General features: G+C 47.1%; 1 protein-coding gene across 8 annotated transcripts in view; it reads right to left on the bottom strand.

The window, feature by feature from the left end:
- Positions 1-259: 259 nt before the first annotated feature.
- LOC118936545 (peroxidasin homolog) overlaps positions 260-18,333 on the bottom strand; it is a 19,878-nt gene continuing 1,804 nt past the window's right edge. Inside the window, exons 4-13 of one of the 8 annotated variants that reach the window (XR_005036658.1) lie at positions 18,183-18,333; positions 13,365-13,551; positions 12,982-13,088; positions 10,002-10,274; positions 7,573-7,858; positions 6,560-6,661; positions 1,626-1,656; positions 1,444-1,528; positions 1,149-1,214; positions 260-582 (exon numbers count right to left, since the gene is read on the bottom strand). The exon at positions 18,183-18,333 is cut by the window's right edge and continues 25 nt beyond it. Coding sequence is in view for 6 of the 8 variants with exons in the window: in XM_036948053.1 (XP_036803948.1) it covers positions 493-582; positions 1,149-1,214; positions 1,423-1,528; positions 1,626-1,656; positions 6,560-6,661; positions 7,556-7,858; positions 10,002-10,274; positions 12,982-13,088; positions 13,365-13,551; positions 18,183-18,333 (1,416 nt within the window). In the remaining 2 variants the exon portion in view is untranslated. Of the gene's footprint in view, positions 583-1,148; positions 1,215-1,412; positions 1,529-1,625; positions 1,657-6,559; positions 6,662-7,555; positions 7,859-10,001; positions 10,275-12,981; positions 13,089-13,364; positions 13,552-18,182 lie in introns of those variants that run through there. The other 7 variants (XR_005036659.1, XM_036948053.1, XM_036948055.1 and 4 more) reach the window with 7 other exon arrangements.

Here is an 18,333-nt window from a genome sequence, read left to right as displayed (position 1 = left end):
TGAGGGAAATACGTGTCTCTAATATGGTCATACATTTGGCAGGAGGTTAGGAAGTGCAGCTCAGTTTCCACCTCATTTTGTGGGGAGTGTGCACATAGCCTGTCTTCTCTCGAGAGCCAGGTCTGCCTACGGCGGCCTTTCTCAATAGCAAGGCTATGCTCACTGAGTCTGTACATAATTTTGGGTCAGTCACAGTGGTCAGTTAATCTGCCACTGTGTACTCTCTGTTTAGGGCCAAATTACATTCTAGTTTCTTCTGTTTTTTGGGGTGATTATTTCCAGTATTTCAAATACTTATCTTTTTGCTTCCTCATAACTTGGTTGGGTCTAATTGTGTTGCTGTTCTGGGACTCTGTGGGGTCTGTTTGTGTTTGTGAACAGAGCCCCAGAACCAGCTGGCTGAGGGGCCTCTGCTCTGGGTTCATCTCTCTGTAGGGGAGGGCTTTGTGATGGAATGTGTAGGAATCGCTTCTTTTTAGATGGTTGTAGAATTCAAAAGTTATTTTGTGGAATTTCATCCTCCAAGGTGTTCTTCAGTTCCTGGTGTAGCTGCAGCCACTCATCTGTCGATTCTACTTCCTCCTGTGGATCAGTGACATCAGTCTGATTGATTGGTTCATTTATTGATTGATTAATTGGTTAACTGATTCATGGTGGATGGGTGGATTAATAGATTGATTGGTTGATTGATTGATGGGTTAGTTGATTAATTGATTGATTGATCAGTTAGTTGATTCATTGATTGATTGATTGATCAGTTAGTTGATTAATTGATTGATTGATCAGTTAGTTGATTAATTGATTGATTGATTGATCAGTTAGTTGATTAATTGATTGATTGATTGATGATTGATTGGTTGATTGATTGATGGGTTAGTTGATTGATTGATCAGTTAGTTGATTAATTGATTGATTGATCAGTTAGTTGATTAATTGATTGATTGATCAGTTAGTTGATTAATTGATCAGTTAGTTGATTGATTGGTTGATTGATTGATGGGTTAGTTGATTGACTGGTTGATTGATTGATCAGTTAGTTGATTAATTGATCAGTTAGTTGATTGATTGGTTGATTGATTGATGGGTTAGTTGATTGATTGATTGATCAGTTAGTTGATTAATTGATTGATTGATTGAGGCTACATTACCTGATCTGAGTCAACGATTCTGGCTGCTCTCACCACTCCGTCATCCTCCATGTATTCCTCTTCATCCTTCATCGAGAGAAAAGGGGAATATGTTACACTCTGTGGGGAAGTTCGAAATGAACTTGAATGTGAAGTATGTACTTATTATCTTTCCACACACACACACACACGCACACACACACACACGCACACACGCACACACACACACACACGCACACACGCACACACACACACACACACACACACACGCACACGCACACGCACACACAATAACTTTTTTATCATTCTCGGCCACCATAATGCACTGGCGACCCAGGAACTCTTCATCATCATCAGATACCATTATGTTGTGCATCTCCAGACCCAACTTGAGATCCAGCCTGTAGGAGATGGAGGAATACGGGGATGAATATCTGGCCACTGGGAAACAGGTGAGATCTCAGGGATGAGGTTGTTACGGGTAGTAAATTCACTTACATAGACTTTTCAACAAGACACTGTCTTTTCTCTGTGGGAAAAACAGGCAACAGGGTTAGAGAGACAAACTGAAAAGAGAGAGGAGAGAGAGAGACAGAAAAGAGTGAGGTGAGAGAGAGACAGAGACACAAACTGAAAAGAGAGAGAGAGGAGTGAGAGACAATCTGAAAGAGAGAGAGGAGTGTGAGAGACAGAGAGACAAACTGAAAAGAGTGAGGAGAGAGAGAGACAGAGAGACAGAGAGACAAACTGAAAAGAGAGAGAGGAGTGAGAGACAAACTGAAAGAGAGAGGGGTGTGAGAGACAGAGAGACAAACTGAAAAGAATGAGGAGAGAGAGAGACAGAGAGACAAACTGAAAAGAGAGAGAGAGGAGTGAGAGACAAACTGAAAAGAGAGAGGAGAGAGAGGGACAGAGAGACAAACTGAAAAGAGAGAGGAGAGAGAGAGAGACAGAGAGACAAACTGAAAAGAGAGAGGAGAGAGAGGGACAGAGATGCAAACTGAAAAGAGAGAGGAGGGAGAGAGACATAGAGACAAACTGAAAAGAGAGAGGAGAGAGAGACAGAGAGACAAACTGAAAAGAGAGAGGAGAGAGAGGGACAGAGAGACAAACTGAAAAGAGAGAGACAGAGATGCAAACTGAAAAGAGAGAAAGAGGAGTGAGAGACAAACTGAAAAGAGAGAGAGAGGAGTGAGAGACAGACTGAAAAGAGAGAGAGAGGAGTGAGAGACAAACTGAAAGAGAGAGAGGAGTGTGAGAGACAGAGAGACAAACTGAAAGAGAGAGAGACAGAGAGACAAACTGAAAGAGAGAGAGGAGTGTGAGAGACAAACTGAAAAGAGAGAGAGACAGCGAGTCAAACTGAAAAGAGAGAGAGAGGAGTGTGAGAGACAAACTGAAAAGAGAGAGAGACAGAGACAAACTGAAAGAGAGAGAGGAGTGTGAGAGACAAACTGAAAAGAGAGAGAGACAGAGAGACAAACTGAAAAGAGAGAGAGACAGAGAGACAAACTGAAGAGAGACAGAGACACAAACTGAAAAGAGAGAGAGACAGAGAGACAAACTGAAAAGAGAAATAGGAGCCAGACAGAGAGACAAACTGGAAAGAGAGAGGGGAGCGAGAGAGACGAGAGAGACAGAGAGACAAACTGAAAAGAGAGAGAGGAGCGAGAGAGACGAGAGAGACAGAGAGACAAACTGAAAAGAGAGAGAGGAGCGAGAGAGACGAGAGAGACAGAGAGACAAACTGAAAAGAGAGAGAGGAGCGAGAGGAGCGAGAGAGACAGAAAGACAAACTGAAAAGAGAGAGAGGAGCGAGAGAGACGAGAGAGACAGAGAGACAAACTGAAAAGAGAGAGAGGAGCGAGAGAGACAGAGAGACAAACTAAAAAGAGTGAGGAGAGAGAGAGACAGAGAGACAAACTGAAAAGAGAGAAAGAGGAGTGAGAGACAAACTGAAAAGAGAGAGAGAGGAGTGAGAGACAGACTGAAAAGAGAGAGAGAGGAGTGAGAGACAAACTGAAAGAGAGAGAGGAGTGTGAGAGACAGAGAGACAAACTGAAAGAGAGAGAGACAGAGAGACAAACTGAAAGAGAGAGAGGAGTGTGAGAGACAAACTGAAAAGAGAGAGAGACAGCGAGTCAAACTGAAAAGAGAGAGAGGAGTGTGAGAGACAAACTGAAAAGAGAGAGAGACAGAGACAAACTGAAAGAGAGAGAGGAGTGTGAGAGACAAACTGAAAAGAGAGAGAGACAGAGAGACAAACTGAAAAGAGAGAGAGACAGAGAGACAAACTGAAGAGAGACAGAGACACAAACTGAAAAGAGAGAGAGACAGAGAGACAAACTGAAAAGAGAAATAGGAGCCAGACAGAGAGACAAACTGGAAAGAGAGAGGGGAGCGAGAGAGACGAGAGAGACAGAGAGACAAACTGAAAAGAGAGAGAGGAGCGAGAGAGACGAGAGAGACAGAGAGACAAACTGAAAAGAGAGAGAGGAGCGAGAGAGACGAGAGAGACAGAGAGACAAACTGAAAAGAGAGAGAGGAGCGAGAGGAGCGAGAGAGACAGAAAGACAAACTGAAAAGAGAGAGAGGAGCGAGAGAGACGAGAGAGACAGAGAGACAAACTGAAAAGAGAGAGAGGAGCGAGAGAGACAGAGAGACAAACTGAAAAGAGAGAGAGGAGCGAGAGAGACAGAGAGACAAACTGAAAAGAGAGAGAGGAGCGAGAGAGACAGAGAGACAAACTGAAAAGAGAGAGAGGAGCGAGAGAGACAGAGAGACAAACTGAAAAGAGAGAGAGGAGCGAGAGAGACAGAGAGACAAACTGAAAAGAGAGAGAGGAGCGAGAGAGACGAGAGAGACAGAGAGACAAACTGAAAATAGAGAGAGGAGCGAGGGAGACAGAGAGACAAACTGAAAAGAGAGAGAGGAGCGAGAGAGACGAGAGAGACAGAGAGACAAACTGAAAAGAGAGAGAGGAGCGAGAGAGACAGAGAGACAAACTGAAAAGAGAGAGAGGAGCAAGAGAGACGAGAGAGACAGAGAGACAAACTGAAAAGAGAGAGGAGAGAGAGAGACAGAAAAGAGTGAGGTGAGAGAGAGAGAGGAGCGAGAGAGACAGAGAGACAAACTGAAAAGAGAGAGAGGAGCAAGAGAGACGAGAGAGACAGAGAGACAAACTGAAAAGAGAGAGAGGAGCGAGAGAGACAGAGAGACAAACTGAAAAGAGAGAGAGGAGCAAGAGAGACGAGAGAGACAGAGACACAAACTGAAAAGAGAGAGAGAGGAGTGAGAGACAAACTGAAAAGAGAGAGGAGAGAGAGGGACAGAGAGACAAACTGAAAAGAGAGAGGAGAGAGAGAGAGACAGAGAGACAAACTGAAAAGAGAGAGGAGAGAGAGGGACAGAGAGACAAACTGAAAAGAGAGAGACAGAGATGCAAACTGAAAAGAGAGAGGAGGGAGAGAGACAGAGAGACAAACTGAAAAGAGAGAGGAGAGAGAGAGACAGAGAGACAAACTGAAAAGAGAGAGGAGAGAGAGGGACAGAGAGACAAACTGAAAAGAGAGAGACAGAGATGCAAACTGAAAAGAGAGAGGAGGGAGAGAGACAGAGAGACAAACTGAAAAGAGAGAGGAGAGAGAGAGAGACAGAGAGACAAACTGAAAAGAGTGAGGAGAGAGAGAGACAGAGAGACAAACTGAAAAGAGAGAAAGAGGAGTGTGAGACAAACTGAAAAGAGAGAGAGAGGAGTGAGAGACAAACTGAAAAGAGAGAGAGAGGAGTGAGAGACAAACTGAAAGAGAGAGAGGAGTGTGAGAGACAGAGAGACAAACTGAAAGAGAGAGAGACAGAGAGACAAACTGAAAGAGAGAGAGGAGTGTGAGAGACAAACTGAAAAGAGAGAGAGACAGCGAGTCAAACTGAAAAGAGAGAGAGAGGAGTGTGAGAGACAAACTGAAAAGAGAGAGAGACAGAGACAAACTGAAAGAGAGAGAGGAGTGTGAGAGACAAACTGAAAAGAGAGAGAGACAGAGAGACAAACTGAAAAGAGAGAGAGACAGAGAGACAAACTGAAAAGAGAGAGACAAAGAGACAAACTGAAAAGAGAGAGACAGAGACACAAACTGAAAAGAGAGAGAGACAGAGAGACAAACTGAAAAGAGAAATAGGAGCGAGACAGAGAGACAAACTGGAAAGAGAGAGGGGAGCGAGAGAGACGAGAGAGACAGAGAGACAAACTGAAAAGAGAGAGAGGAGCGAGAGAGACGAGAGAGACAGAGAGACAAACTGAAAAGAGAGAGAGGAGCGAGAGAGACGAGAGAGACAGAGAGACAAACTGAAAAGAGAGAGAGGAGCGAGAGGAGCGAGAGAGACAGAAAGACAAACTGAAAAGAGAGAGAGGAGCGAGAGAGACGAGAGAGACAGAGAGACAGACTGAAAAGAGAGAGAGGAGCGAGAGAGACAGAGAGACAAACTGAAAAGAGAGAGAGGAGCGAGAGAGACGAGAGAGACAGAGAGACAAACTGAAAAGAGAGAGAGGAGCGAGAGAGACGAGAGAGACAGAGAGACAGACTGAAAAGAGAGAGAGGAGCGAGAGAGACAGAGAGACAAACTGAAAAGAGAGAGAGGAGCGAGAGAGACGAGAGAGACAGAGAGACAAACTGAAAAGAGAGAGAGGAGCGAGAGAGACGAGAGAGACAGAGATACAAACTGAAAAGAGAGAGAGGAGCGAGAGAGACGAGAGAGACAGAAAGACAAACTGAAAAGAGAGAGAGGAGCGAGAGAGACAAGAGAGACAGAGAGACAAACTGAAAAGAGAGAGAGGAGCGAGAGAGACAGAGAGACAAACTGAAAAGAGAGAGGAGCGAGAGACGAGAGAGACAGAAAGACAAACTGAAAAGAGAGAGAGGAGCGAGAGAGAGAGACGAGAGAGACAAACTGAAAAGAGAGAGAGGAGCGAGAGAGAGAGACGAGAGAGACAAACTGAAAAGAGAGAGAGGAGCGAGAGAGACGAGAGAGACAGAGAGACAAACTGAAAAGAGAGAGAGGAGCGAGAGAGACGAGAGAGACAGAGAGACAAACTGAAAAGAGAGAGAGGAGCGAGAGAGACGAGAGAGACAGAAAGACAAACTGAAAAGAGAGAGAGGAGCGAGAGAGACGAGAGACAGAAAGACAAACTGAAAAGAGAGAGAGGAGCGAGAGAGACGAGAGAGACAGAAAGACAAACTGAAAAGAGAGAGAGGAGCGAGAGAGACGAGAGAGACAGAAAGACAAACTGAAAAGAGAGAGAGGAGCGAGAGAGACAGAGAGACAAACTGAAAAGAGAGAGAGGAGCGAGAGAGACAGAGAGACAGAGAGACAAACTGAAAAGAGAGAGAGGAGCGAGAGAGACGAGAGAGAGGAGAATAAGTAAAGTGTACACTCACGGTACAGCAGACCAATGAAACAACAGATGGTCACCAAGGTAACCAGGAAGAGGAAACAGCCGAACACAACAGCCACCACCGTGGTAGGGAGGTGGTTCAACACTGGCAGAGGAAGAAGAAGAGGTAAACAAACAAAAACAACTTCAAACATCTAAATACAGGCTTTGATTGAATTACATACAACCCATTGACCTTATGTAGAGCCATCTGTCTATAAGATTCACACACACTCAATTCCAGTCAAACAAGGACTCTCATGCCTGGGATGGAGAGGAGAGAGGAGTGAGGTTAACATTACACATTCTACCCACACAAGGACCCTCATGCATAGGATGGAGAGGAGAGGGGAGTGAGGTTAACATTACACATTCGACCCACACAAGGACCCTCATGCCTGGGATGGAGAGGAGAGAGGAGTGAGGTTAACATTACACATTCTACCCACACAAGGACTCTCATGCCTGGGATGGTCCAGTGGTCTAAGCCTCTGTGTCTGGAGCATTTGTACAATGTACCGCTGCCAGAATGGGTTTGAATCTGGCCTCTATGTACCGCTGCCAGAATGGGTTTGAATCTGGCCTCTATGTACCGCTGCCAGCATGGGTTTGAATCTGGCCTCTATGTACCGCTGCCAGAATGGGTTTGAATCTGGCCTCTATGTACCGCTGCCAGAATGGGTTTGTATCTGGCCTCTATGTACCAGTGCCAGCATGGGTTTGTATCTGGCCTCTATGTACCGCTGCCAGCATGGGTTTGTATCTGGCCTCTATGTACCAGTGCCAGCATGGGTTTGTATCTGGCCTCTATGTACCGCTGCCAGAATGGGTTTGAATCTGGCCTCTATGTACCACTGCCAGAATGGGTTTGTATCTGGCCTCTATGTACCGCTGCCAGAATGGGTTTGTATCTGGTCTCAATGTACTGCTCTTTCAGCTATCTCTCTCTATCCAATCAAAATTTATTTAAGAAAAAGCAAAGACTCATCTCAGACCAAACCTTCTTTATCGATGTACCTCGCCTCACTGCTGATCACCGTAGTGTCATCAAAGCTGTCGGACACCTCACAATGGTACGTTCCGGCACTGCTCCTCCCCACAGATAACAACAAAATGGATTGCTCCGGCTGGTTCTCCACCCAGTAGAACTCTCCACGGCCTTCTAGAACAGTTCCATTGAGGAACCAGAGGTACTGGGGAAAGGTTCCCCTCTCCACGGAACAGTAGAACCTCAGGCCCACAATGGAGAAGTTTTCTCCCACGTCGGTGTCGTAGTGCATCGTCACAGCTCCACCTACTGGAACTGGGGGGGGGGGGGGGGGGGGGGGGGGGGTAGGTATACTCAGCGACACAAATGGCACCCTATTCCCCTCATAGTGCACTACTGAGTTTCAATGTATGAGAATTTACAAGTCCAGTGGGTGATAAGTCTAGTGGGTGATAAGTCCAGTGGGTGATAAGTCCAGTGGGTGATAAGTCCAGTGGGTGATAAGTCCAGCGGGGGATAAGTCCAGCGGGTGATAAGTCTAGTGGTGATAAGTCCAGTGGGTGATAAGTCTAGTGGTGATAAGCCCAGTGGGTGATAAGTCCAGCGGGTGATAAGTCCAGCGGGTGATAAGTCTAGTGGTGATAAGTCCAGTGGTGATAAGTCTAGTGGTGATAAGCCCAGTGGGTGATAAGCCCAGTGGGTGATAAGTCCAGTGGGTGATACGTCCAGTGGGGGATACGTCCAGTGGGTGATAAGTCCAGTGGGTGATAAGTCCAGTGGTTATAAGTCTAGTGGGTGATAAGTCCAGTGGGTGATAAGTCTAGTGGTGATAAGCCCAGTGGTGATAAGTCCAGTGGGTGATAAGTCCAGTGGGTGATACGTCCAGTGGGGGATACGTCCAGTGGGTGATAAGTCCAGTGGGTGATAAGTCCAGTGGTGATAAGTCTAGTGGGTGATAAGTCCAGTGGGTGATAAGTCCAGTTGGGGAAAAGTCCAGTGGGGGATAAGTCCAGTGGGGGATAAGTCCAGTGGGTGATAAGTCCAGTGGGTGATAAGTCTAGTGGTGATAAGTCCAGTGGGTGATAAGTCCAGTGGGTGATAAGTCCAGTGGTGATAAGTCCAGTGGGTGATAAGTCCAGTGGGTGATAAGTCCAGTGGGTGATACGTCTAGTGGGTGATAAGTCCAGTGGGTGATAAGTCTAGTGGGTGATAAGTCCAGTGGGTGATAAGTCTAGTGGTGATAAGTCCAGTGTGTGATAAGTCTAGTGGTGATAAGTCCAGTGGGTGATAAGTCCAGTGGTGATAAGTCTAGTGGTGATAAGTCCAGTGGTGATAAGTCCAGTGGTGATAAGTCTAGTGGTGATAAGTCCAGTGGGTGATAAGTCCAGTGGGTTATAAGTCCAGTGGTGATAAGTCTAGTGGTGATAAGTCCAGTGGGTGATAAGTCCAGTGGGTTATAATTCCAGTGGTGATAAGTCTAGTGGTGATAAGTCCAGTGGGTGATAAGTCCAGTGGGTGATAAGTCCAGTTGGGGATAAGTCCAGTGGGGGATAAGTCCAGTGGGGGATAAGTCCAGTGGGTGATAAGTCCAGTGGGTGATAAGTCTAGTGGTGATAAGTCCAGTGGGTGATAAGTCCAGTGGGTGATAAGTCCAGTGGTGATAAGTCCAGTGGGTGATAAGTCCAGTGGGTGATAAGTCCAGTGGGTGATACGTCTAGTGGGTGATAAGTCCAGTGGGTGATAAGTCTAGTGGGTGATAAGTCCAGTGGGTGATAAGTCTAGTGGTGATAAGTCCAGTGTGTGATAAGTCTAGTGGTGATAAGTCCAGTGGGTGATAAGTCCAGTGGTGATAAGTCTAGTGGTGATAAGTCCAGTGGTGATAAGCCCAGTGGTGATAAGTCTAGTGGTGATAAGTCCAGTGGGTGATAAGTCCAGTGGGTGATAAGTCTAGTGGTGATAAGTCCAGTGGGTGATAAGTCCAGTGGGTGATACGTCTAGTGGGTGATAAGTCCAGTGGGTGATAAGTCCAGTGGGTGATAAGTCCAGTGGGTGATAAGTCCAGTGGGTGATACGTCTAGTGGGTGATAAGTCCAGTGGTGATAAGTCTAGTGGGTGATAAGTCCAGTGGGTGATAAGTCCAGTGGGTGATAAGTCCAGTGGTGATAAGTCCAGTGGGTGATAAGTCCAGTGGTGATAAGTCTAGTGGTGATAAGTCCAGTGGGTGATAAGTCCAGTGGTGATAAGTCTAGTGGTGATAAGTCCAGTGGGTGATAAGTCCAGTGGGTGATAAGTCCAGTGGTGATAAGTCTAGTGGTGATAAGTCCAGTGGGTGATAAGTCCAGTGGGTGATAAGTCCAGTGGGTCTTGAGTGCTGAGAACAGAACTATAGGTCAAATAATTTGCTTGAAACAGACTGTCGGACAAAGAGACAGACAGACAGCGAGACAGACAGACTTACCAACGTGCATGGCCGTCCACTGACCGTACACCACCCTGTCTCCGTTCTGCGCCTGACACTGTAGAAAGCCCATGTGGAGATCTAGAACCACTGGAATAGAGAACGTGGCGAATCGCTCGTCAACCGTCTCCGTGCTAATGAACTCTGACCTGGTGTAGAGGGAGAAGGTGATGGGCGGAGTCCCATTGAGTGATTGACACGTGACGAGGGCAAAGTAGGTCCCGCCTCTTCCCTTCAGGACCAGGAAGAGGAGGTCTGGTTCAGACACCAGCTCTGAAAGAGAGGAGAGGATGGATGGAGAGAGTTTTGAACAAGATATCCTCTGAATACAGGGTTTGATTGAATACAACCCACTGACTTCACTTCACTATGAACATGTGACAGACTTATGACAGAATCCATTTCAGCTGTCAGGAGCTTTGAGAAATACGCAGTGTGGAGTTTTCCTGACCGCTGGACCTGACCAGGGAAAACTCCTGCCCTAGACAAGAGAGATAGGGCAACTTGAAGGAAAACAACCCCCTTCAGGGAAACGCCTCTTTTCTAACAGAAAAAAATACAGTTTGGTAAGACTTAGATATGTGCATACTGGCTATCATTTTACATTTCAGCAGACACTCTTATCCAGAGCAACTAACAGGAGCATTTAGGGTTAAGTGCCTTGCTCAAGGGCACAGACAGCTTTTTGACCCAGTCGGCTCAGAGATTCAAACCAGCGACCTTTCAGTTACTGGCCCAAAACTCTAACCACTAGGCTACCTTACCTGCCTCCTTTACACTCTAACCACTAGGCTACCTGCCTCCTCTACACTCTAACCACTAGGCTACCTGCCTCCTCTACACTCTAACCACTAGGCTACCTGCCTCCTCTACACTCTAACCACTAGGCTACCTGCCTCCTCTACACTCTAACCACTAGGCTACCTGCCTCCTCTACACTCTAACCACTAGGCTACCTGCCGCCTCTACACTCTAACCACTAGGCTACCTGCCGCCTCTACACTCTAACCACTAGGCTACCTGCCGCCTCTACACTCTAACCACTAGGCTACCTGCCTCCTCTACACTCTAACCACTAGGCTACCTGCCTCCTCTACACTCTAACCACTAGGCTACCTGCCTCCTCTACACTCTAACCACTAGGCTACCTGCCTCCTCTACACTCTAACCACTAGGCTACCTGCCTCCTCTACACTCTAACCACTAGGCTGCCTGCCTCCTCTACACTCTAACCACTAGGCTACCTGCCGCCTCTACACTCTAACCACTAGGCTACCTGCCTCCTCTACACTCTAACCACTAGGCTACCTGCCTCCTCTACACTCTAACCACTAGGCTACCTGCCTCCTCTACACTCTAACCACTAGGCTACCTGCCTCCTCTACACTCTAACCACTAGGCTACCTGCCTCCTCTACACTCTAACCACTAGGCTACCTGCCTCCTCTACACGCTAACCACTAGGCTACCTGCCTCCTCTACACTCTAACCACTAGGCTACCTGCCTCCTCTACACTCTAACCACTAGGCTACCTGCCTCCTCTACACTCTAACCACTAGGCTACCTGCCTCCTCTACACTCTAACCACTAGGCTACCTGCCTCCTCTACACTCTAACCACTAGACTACCTGCCTCCTCTACACTCTAACCACTAGGCTACCTGCCTCCTCTATACTCTAACCACTAGGCTACCTGCCTCCTCTACACTCTAACCACTAGGCTACCTGCCGCCTCTACACTCTAACCACTAGGCTACCTGCCTCCTCTACACTCTAACCAGTAGGCTACCTGCCTCCTCTACACTCTAACCACTAGGCTACCTGCCTCCTCTACACTCTAACCAGTAGGCTACCTGCCTCCTCTACACTCTAACCACTAGGCTACCTGCATCCTCTACACTCTAACCACTAGGCTACCTGCCTCCTCTACACTCTAACCACTAGGCTACCTGCCTCCTCTACACTCTAACCACTAGGCTACCTGCCTCCTCTACACGCTAACCACTAGGCTACCTGCCTCCTCTACACTCTAACCACTAGGCTACCTGCCGCCTCTACACTCTAACCACTAGGCTACCTGCCTCCTCTACACTCTAACCACTAGGCTACCTGCCTCCTCTACACTCTAACCACTAGGCTACCTGCCTCCTCTACACTCTAACCACTAGACTACCTGCCTCCTCTACACTCTAACCAGTAGGCTACCTGCCTCCTCTACACTCTAACCACTAGGCTACCTGCCTCCTCTACACTCTAACCACTAGGCTACCTGCCGCCTCTACACTCTAACCACTAGGCTACCTGCCTCCTCTACACTCTAACCAGTAGGCTACCTGCCTCCTCTACACTCTAACCACTAGGCTACCTGCCTCCTCTACACTCTAACCACTAGGCTACCTGCCTCCTCTACACTCTAACCACTAGGCTACCTGCCTCCTCTACACTCTAACCAGTAGGCTACCTGCCTCCTCTACACTCTAACCACTAGGCTACCTGCCTCCTCTACACTCTAACCACTAGGCTACCTGCCTCCTCTACACTCTAACCACTAGGCTACCTGCCTCCTCTACACTCTAACCAGTAGGCTACCTGCCTCCTCTACACTCTAACCACTAGGCTACCTGCCTCCTCTACACTCTAACCACTAGGCTACCTGCCTCTATACTTAGGTAAACACATTCTGAAGGGAAATAACATCCCTTGTTGATGTCATAGGATCCTTCCTTAACCCATAGGAAGGCTAATTCAAAATGGTGAAATCCCTCTATGTTGCTGCCCATGTTAAAACGTTTTTTTTTTGTGGCACTAGAGCCCCCTATCTCTATGAGTACACCTTAGGTACAGATTTAGGATCAGCTTCCCCTCCCCCAAGCCTTAAGCATTAGTGCGGAAAATGCTAAACTGACTCAAGATCAGCATCTAGGGGCAACTTCACCCTCCTCCATAATTACGTGATACAAATTGACCCCCTGACCTCTGACCTTTGACCTTGATGACCTTGGCAGTGCTCCTGGAGGAGTAGACCTTGGTGATGTTGAGTTGGTTGGTAGCAACACAGGTGTACTCCCCGCTGTCCTGGGGCACCATCCTGTAGTAGTGCATACAAATACAGATACTGTCAACACTATTTCCAGTGAGTTTTCACATATAAGAAGCTAAATAAAACAACATTGACAAAGATCTATGTGACTGGAGTGGTGTATTTGTCAATAAATGTATCAGTTATCTTCAGTTGTTTGCGTATCCAATGCACCCCTGATCTAAGATGCATCTTCAGGTGGGCACAAATGAACCTCTGAAAGACAAACACAAGACAGACAGACCAGACAAGACCAGTAATAACAGACCATCCACAATACAGTACCTGTAGATGAAGAGTTGTTCCTGTGTCTGATTGTGTAAAGGAGACAGGGGGAGGGGATTCCCATCCACCAGCCACTGGTAGGAGACGTGGTTCCCTTTGGCGATGTTACAACGCAGGGACAGTGGCTTCCCTTCGTAGAACTCCACAGACCCTGATTGGACTACAACCTGTGCACCGTTGACTGGGTCTGTGGGAGAACACATACAACCATGCAGTAGAACCATTCTCAGCACCATAGAATCTGATAATGTTGTGTTCTAATTCTAGGAGGGCATTTTAGATCTGTGAAAACATTTTAGTTCTATTAAGACATTGTAATTGTATAAAGACATTCAAATTCTATGAGTACATTCTAGTTCTATGAGTACATTCTAGTTCTATGAGTACATTCTAGTTCTATGAGTACATTCTAGTTCTATGAGTACATTCTAGTTCTATGAGGAAATTGTAGTTCTATGAAGACATTGTAAACTCAGCAAAAAAAGAAATGTCATCTCTGTCAACTGCGTTAATTTTCAGCAAACTAAACATGTAAATATTTGTATGAACATAAGGTTCAACAACTGAGACATAAACTGAACAAGTTCCACAGACATGTGAATAACAGAAATGGAATAATGTGTCCCTGAACGAAATGGGGGTCAAAATCAAAAGTAGCAGTCAGTATCTGGTGTGGCCACCAGCTGCATTAAGTACTGCAGTGCATCTCTTCCTCATGGGCTGCACCAGATTTTCCAGGTCTTGCTGTGAGATGTTACCCCACTCTTCCACCAAGGCACCTGCAAGTTCCCGGACATTTCTGGGGGGAACGGCCCTAGCCCTCACCCTCCGATCCAACAGGTCCCAGACGTGCTCAATGGGATTGAGATCCGGGCTCTTCGCTGGCCATGGCAGAACACTGACATTCCTGTCTTGCAGGAAATCACGCACAGAACGAGCAGTATTGCTGGTGGCATTGTCATGCTGGAGGGTCATGTCAGGATGAGCCTGCAGGAAGGGTACCACATGAGGGAGGAGGATGTCTTCCCTGTAACGCACAGCTTTGAGATTGCCTGCAATGAAAACAAGCTCAGTTCGATGATGCTGTGACACACCGCCCCAGACCATGACAGACCCTCCACCTCCAAATCGATCCCGCTCCAGAGTATAGGCCTCGGTGTAACGCTCATTCCTTCGACAATAAACACGAATCCGACGATCGCCCCTGGTGAGACAAAACCGCGACTCGTCAGTGAAGAGCACTTTTTGCCAGTCCTGTTTGGTCCAGCGACGGTGGGTTTGTGCCCATAGGTGATGTTGTTGTCGGTGATGTCTGGTGAGGACCTGTCTTACAACAGGCCTACAAGACCTCAGTCCAGCCTCTCTCAGCCTATTGAGGACAGTCTGTGGTCTAGAGTATTTTTCCCTCTGGTTGCACATGTGACATGCTGGCGGAAATTCTGTCTGTTAAAGTCCCTGGCCGCTAGGAGTGCCACTTCTGGATGAGCATTTTCTTCTTTCCTTATGGCCTTATACAGCTCGCTGAGTGGCCTTATACAGCTCACTGAGTGGCCTTATACAGCTCACTGAGTGGCCTTATACAGCTCACTGAGTGGCCTTATACAGCTCGCTGAGTGGCCTTATACAGCTCGCTGAGTGGCCTTATACAGCTCACTGAGTGGCCTTATACAGCTCACTGAGTGGACTTATACAGCTCACTGAGTGGCCTTATACAGCTCACTGAGTGGACTTATACAGCTCACTGAGTGGCCTTATACAGCTCACTGAGTGGCCTTATACAGCTCGCTGAGTGGCCTTATACAGCTCACTGAGTGGCCTTATACAGCTCGCTGAGTGGCCTTATACAGCTCACTGAGTGGACTTATACAGCTCACTGAGTGGACTTATACAGCTCACTGAGTGGCCTTATACAGCTCACTGAGTGGCCTTATACAGCTCACTGAGTGGACTTATACAGCTCACTGAGTGGCCTTATACAGCTCACTGAGTGGCCTTATACAGCTCACTGAGTGGACTTATACAGCTCGCTGAGTGGCCTTATACAGCTCACTGAGTGGCCTTATACAGCTCACTGAGTGGCCTTATACAGCTCGCTGAGTGGCCTTATACAGCTCACTGAGTGGACTTATACAGCTCACTGAGTGGCCTTATACAGCTCACTGAGTGGACTTATACAGCTCGCTGAGTGGACTTATACAGCTCGCTGAGTGGCCTTATACAGCTCGCTGAGTGGCCTTATACAGCTCACTGAGTGGCCTTATACAGCTCGCTGAGTGGCCTTATACAGCTCACTGAGTGGACTTATACAGCTCACTGAGTGGACTTATACAGCTCACTGAGTGGCCTTATACAGCTCACTGAGTGGCCTTATACAGCTCGCTGAGTGGCCTTATACAGCTCACTGAGTGGACTTATACAGCTCGCTGAGTGGACTTATACAGCTCGCTGAGTGGCCTTATACAGCTCACTGAGTGGACTTATACAGCTCACTGAGTGGCCTTATACAGCTCGCTGAGTGGCCTTATACAGCTCACTGAGTGGCCTTATACAGCTCACTGAGTGGACTTATACAGCTCGCTGAGTGGACTTATACAGCTCGCTGAGTGGCCTTATACAGCTCACTGAGTGGCCTTATACAGCTCACTGAGTGGACTTATACAGCTCGCTGAGTGGCCTTATACAGCTCGCTGAGTGGCCTTATACAGCTCACTGAGTGGACTTATACAGCTCGCTGAGTGGCCTTATACAGCTCACTGAGTGGCCTTATACAGCTCGCTGAGTGGCCTTATACAGCTTGCTGAGTGGCCTTATACAGCTCGCTGAGTGGCCTTATACAGCTCGCTGAGTGGCCTTATACAGCTCGCTGAGTGGCCTTATACAGCTCGCTGAGTGGACTTATACAGCTCGCTGAGTGGCCTTATACAGCTCGCTGAGTGGACTTATACAGCTCGCTGAGTGGCCTTATACAGCTCGCTGAGTGGCCTTATACAGCTCGCTGAGTGGCCTTATACAGCTCGCTGAGTGGACTTATACAGCTCGCTGAGTGGCCTTATACAGCTCGCTGAGTGGCCTTATACAGCTCGCTGAGTGGCCTTATACAGCTCGCTGAGTGGCCTTATACAGCTCGCTGAGTGGACTTATACAGCTCGCTGAGTGGCCTTATACAGCTCGCTGAGTGGACTTATACAGCTCGCTGAGTGACCTTATACAGCTCGCTGAGTGGCCTTATACAGCTCGCTGAGTGGACTTATACAGCTCGCTGAGTGACCTTATACAGCTCGTTGAGTGGCCTTATACAGCTCGCTGAGTGGCCTTATACAGCTCGCTGAGTGACCTTATACAGCTCGCTGAGTGGCCTTATACAGCGCGCTGAGTGGACTTATACAGCTCACTGAGTGGACTTATACAGCGCGCTGAGTGGACTTATACAGCTCACTGAGTGGCCTTATACAGCTCGCTGAGTGGACTTATACAGCTCGCTGAGTGGCCTTATACAGCTCGTTGAGTGGCCTTATACAGCTCGTTGAGTGGACTTATACAGCTCGCTGAGTGGACTTATACAGCTCGCTGAGTGACCTTATACAGCTCGCTGAGTGGACTTATACAGCTCGTTGAGTGACCTTATACAGCTCGTTGAGTGACCTTATACAGCTCGCTGAGTGCGGTCTTAGTGCCGGCGTCAGTTTGTGGTGGTAAATAGACGTCTACGAAAAATATAGCTGAAAACTCTCTTGGTAGATGGTGTGGTCTACAGTGTATCATGAGGTACTCTACTTCAGCAATACATTGAGGTTACCTTAATATTATACATCGCACCCCAGCTGTTATTGACAAATAGACACACACCTCCACCCCTCGTCTTACTGGACGTAGCTGTTCTGTCCTGCCGACGCGCCGAAGACCAAGACAACTGTATATTATCCGTGTCGTCATTCTTAATGAAACGTAAGATATTACAGTTTTTAATGTCCCATTGGTAGGATAGTCTCAAACGGAGCTTTTCCAGTTTATTCTCCAGTGATTGCACGTTGGCTAATAGAACAGATGGTAGAGGCGGGTCACCAACAAATTCTCTGATCGGACCCTGATCTCCGCCCCCTGTATTTCCTTATTTTCTTCCTGCGAATGAAGGGGATTTGAGCCTTGTCTGGGAGAAACATTATATCTTTCACTCCAGACTCATTAAAGAAAATAATCTTTGTCCAGTTTGAGGTCACTGTTCTTATAGTCACCGTTCTTATAGTCACTGTTCTTATAGTCACTGTTCTTATAGTCACTGTTCTTATAGTCACTGTTCTTATAGTCACTGTTCTTATAGTCACCGTTCTTATAGTCACTGTTCTTATAGTCACTGTTCTTATAGTCACTGTTCTTATAATCACTGTTCTTATAGTCACTGTTCTTATAGTCACTGTTCTTATAGTCACTGTTCTTATAGTCACTGTTCGTATAGTCACCGTTCTTATAGTCACTGTTCTTATAGTCACTGTTCTTATAGTCACTGTTCTTATAGTCACTGTTCTTATAGTCACTGTTCTTATAGTCACTGTTCTTATAGTCACTGTTCTTATAGTCACTGTTCTTATTTTCCAGGAGCTTTGTCCAGTTTGAGGTCACCGTTCTTATAGTCAAGGTTCTTATTTTCCAGGAGCTATTTTTGGTCATAAGAGACAGTAGCATCAACATTATGTACAAAATAAGTTACAAACAATGCGAAAAACACACGACTGGTTAGGAGCCCGTAAAGTGGCAGCCATCCCCTCTGGCGCCATTCTTCCAGGACAAAACAAAAGTATTAATACAGGGTCTACGACTCACCGACTACTCTGAGGTGGTGTCTTTGACTGACGGTGGGTTGTATTACTGTGTTGTTCTGGACGCTGGCTACACACACCATGTAGCCCTCGTAGGAAGCAGTGATGTACAGAGGGAAATTGGCCATCTCACCAGACAGAGCACTGTAGAAGCC

The sequence above is a fragment of the Oncorhynchus mykiss genome, chromosome 17 (genome assembly GCF_013265735.2).
Source record: "Oncorhynchus mykiss isolate Arlee chromosome 17, USDA_OmykA_1.1, whole genome shotgun sequence".
Classification (NCBI taxonomy): Eukaryota; Metazoa; Chordata; class Actinopteri; order Salmoniformes; family Salmonidae; genus Oncorhynchus; species Oncorhynchus mykiss.
This window is presented reverse-complemented; position numbering and strand designations above follow the sequence as displayed.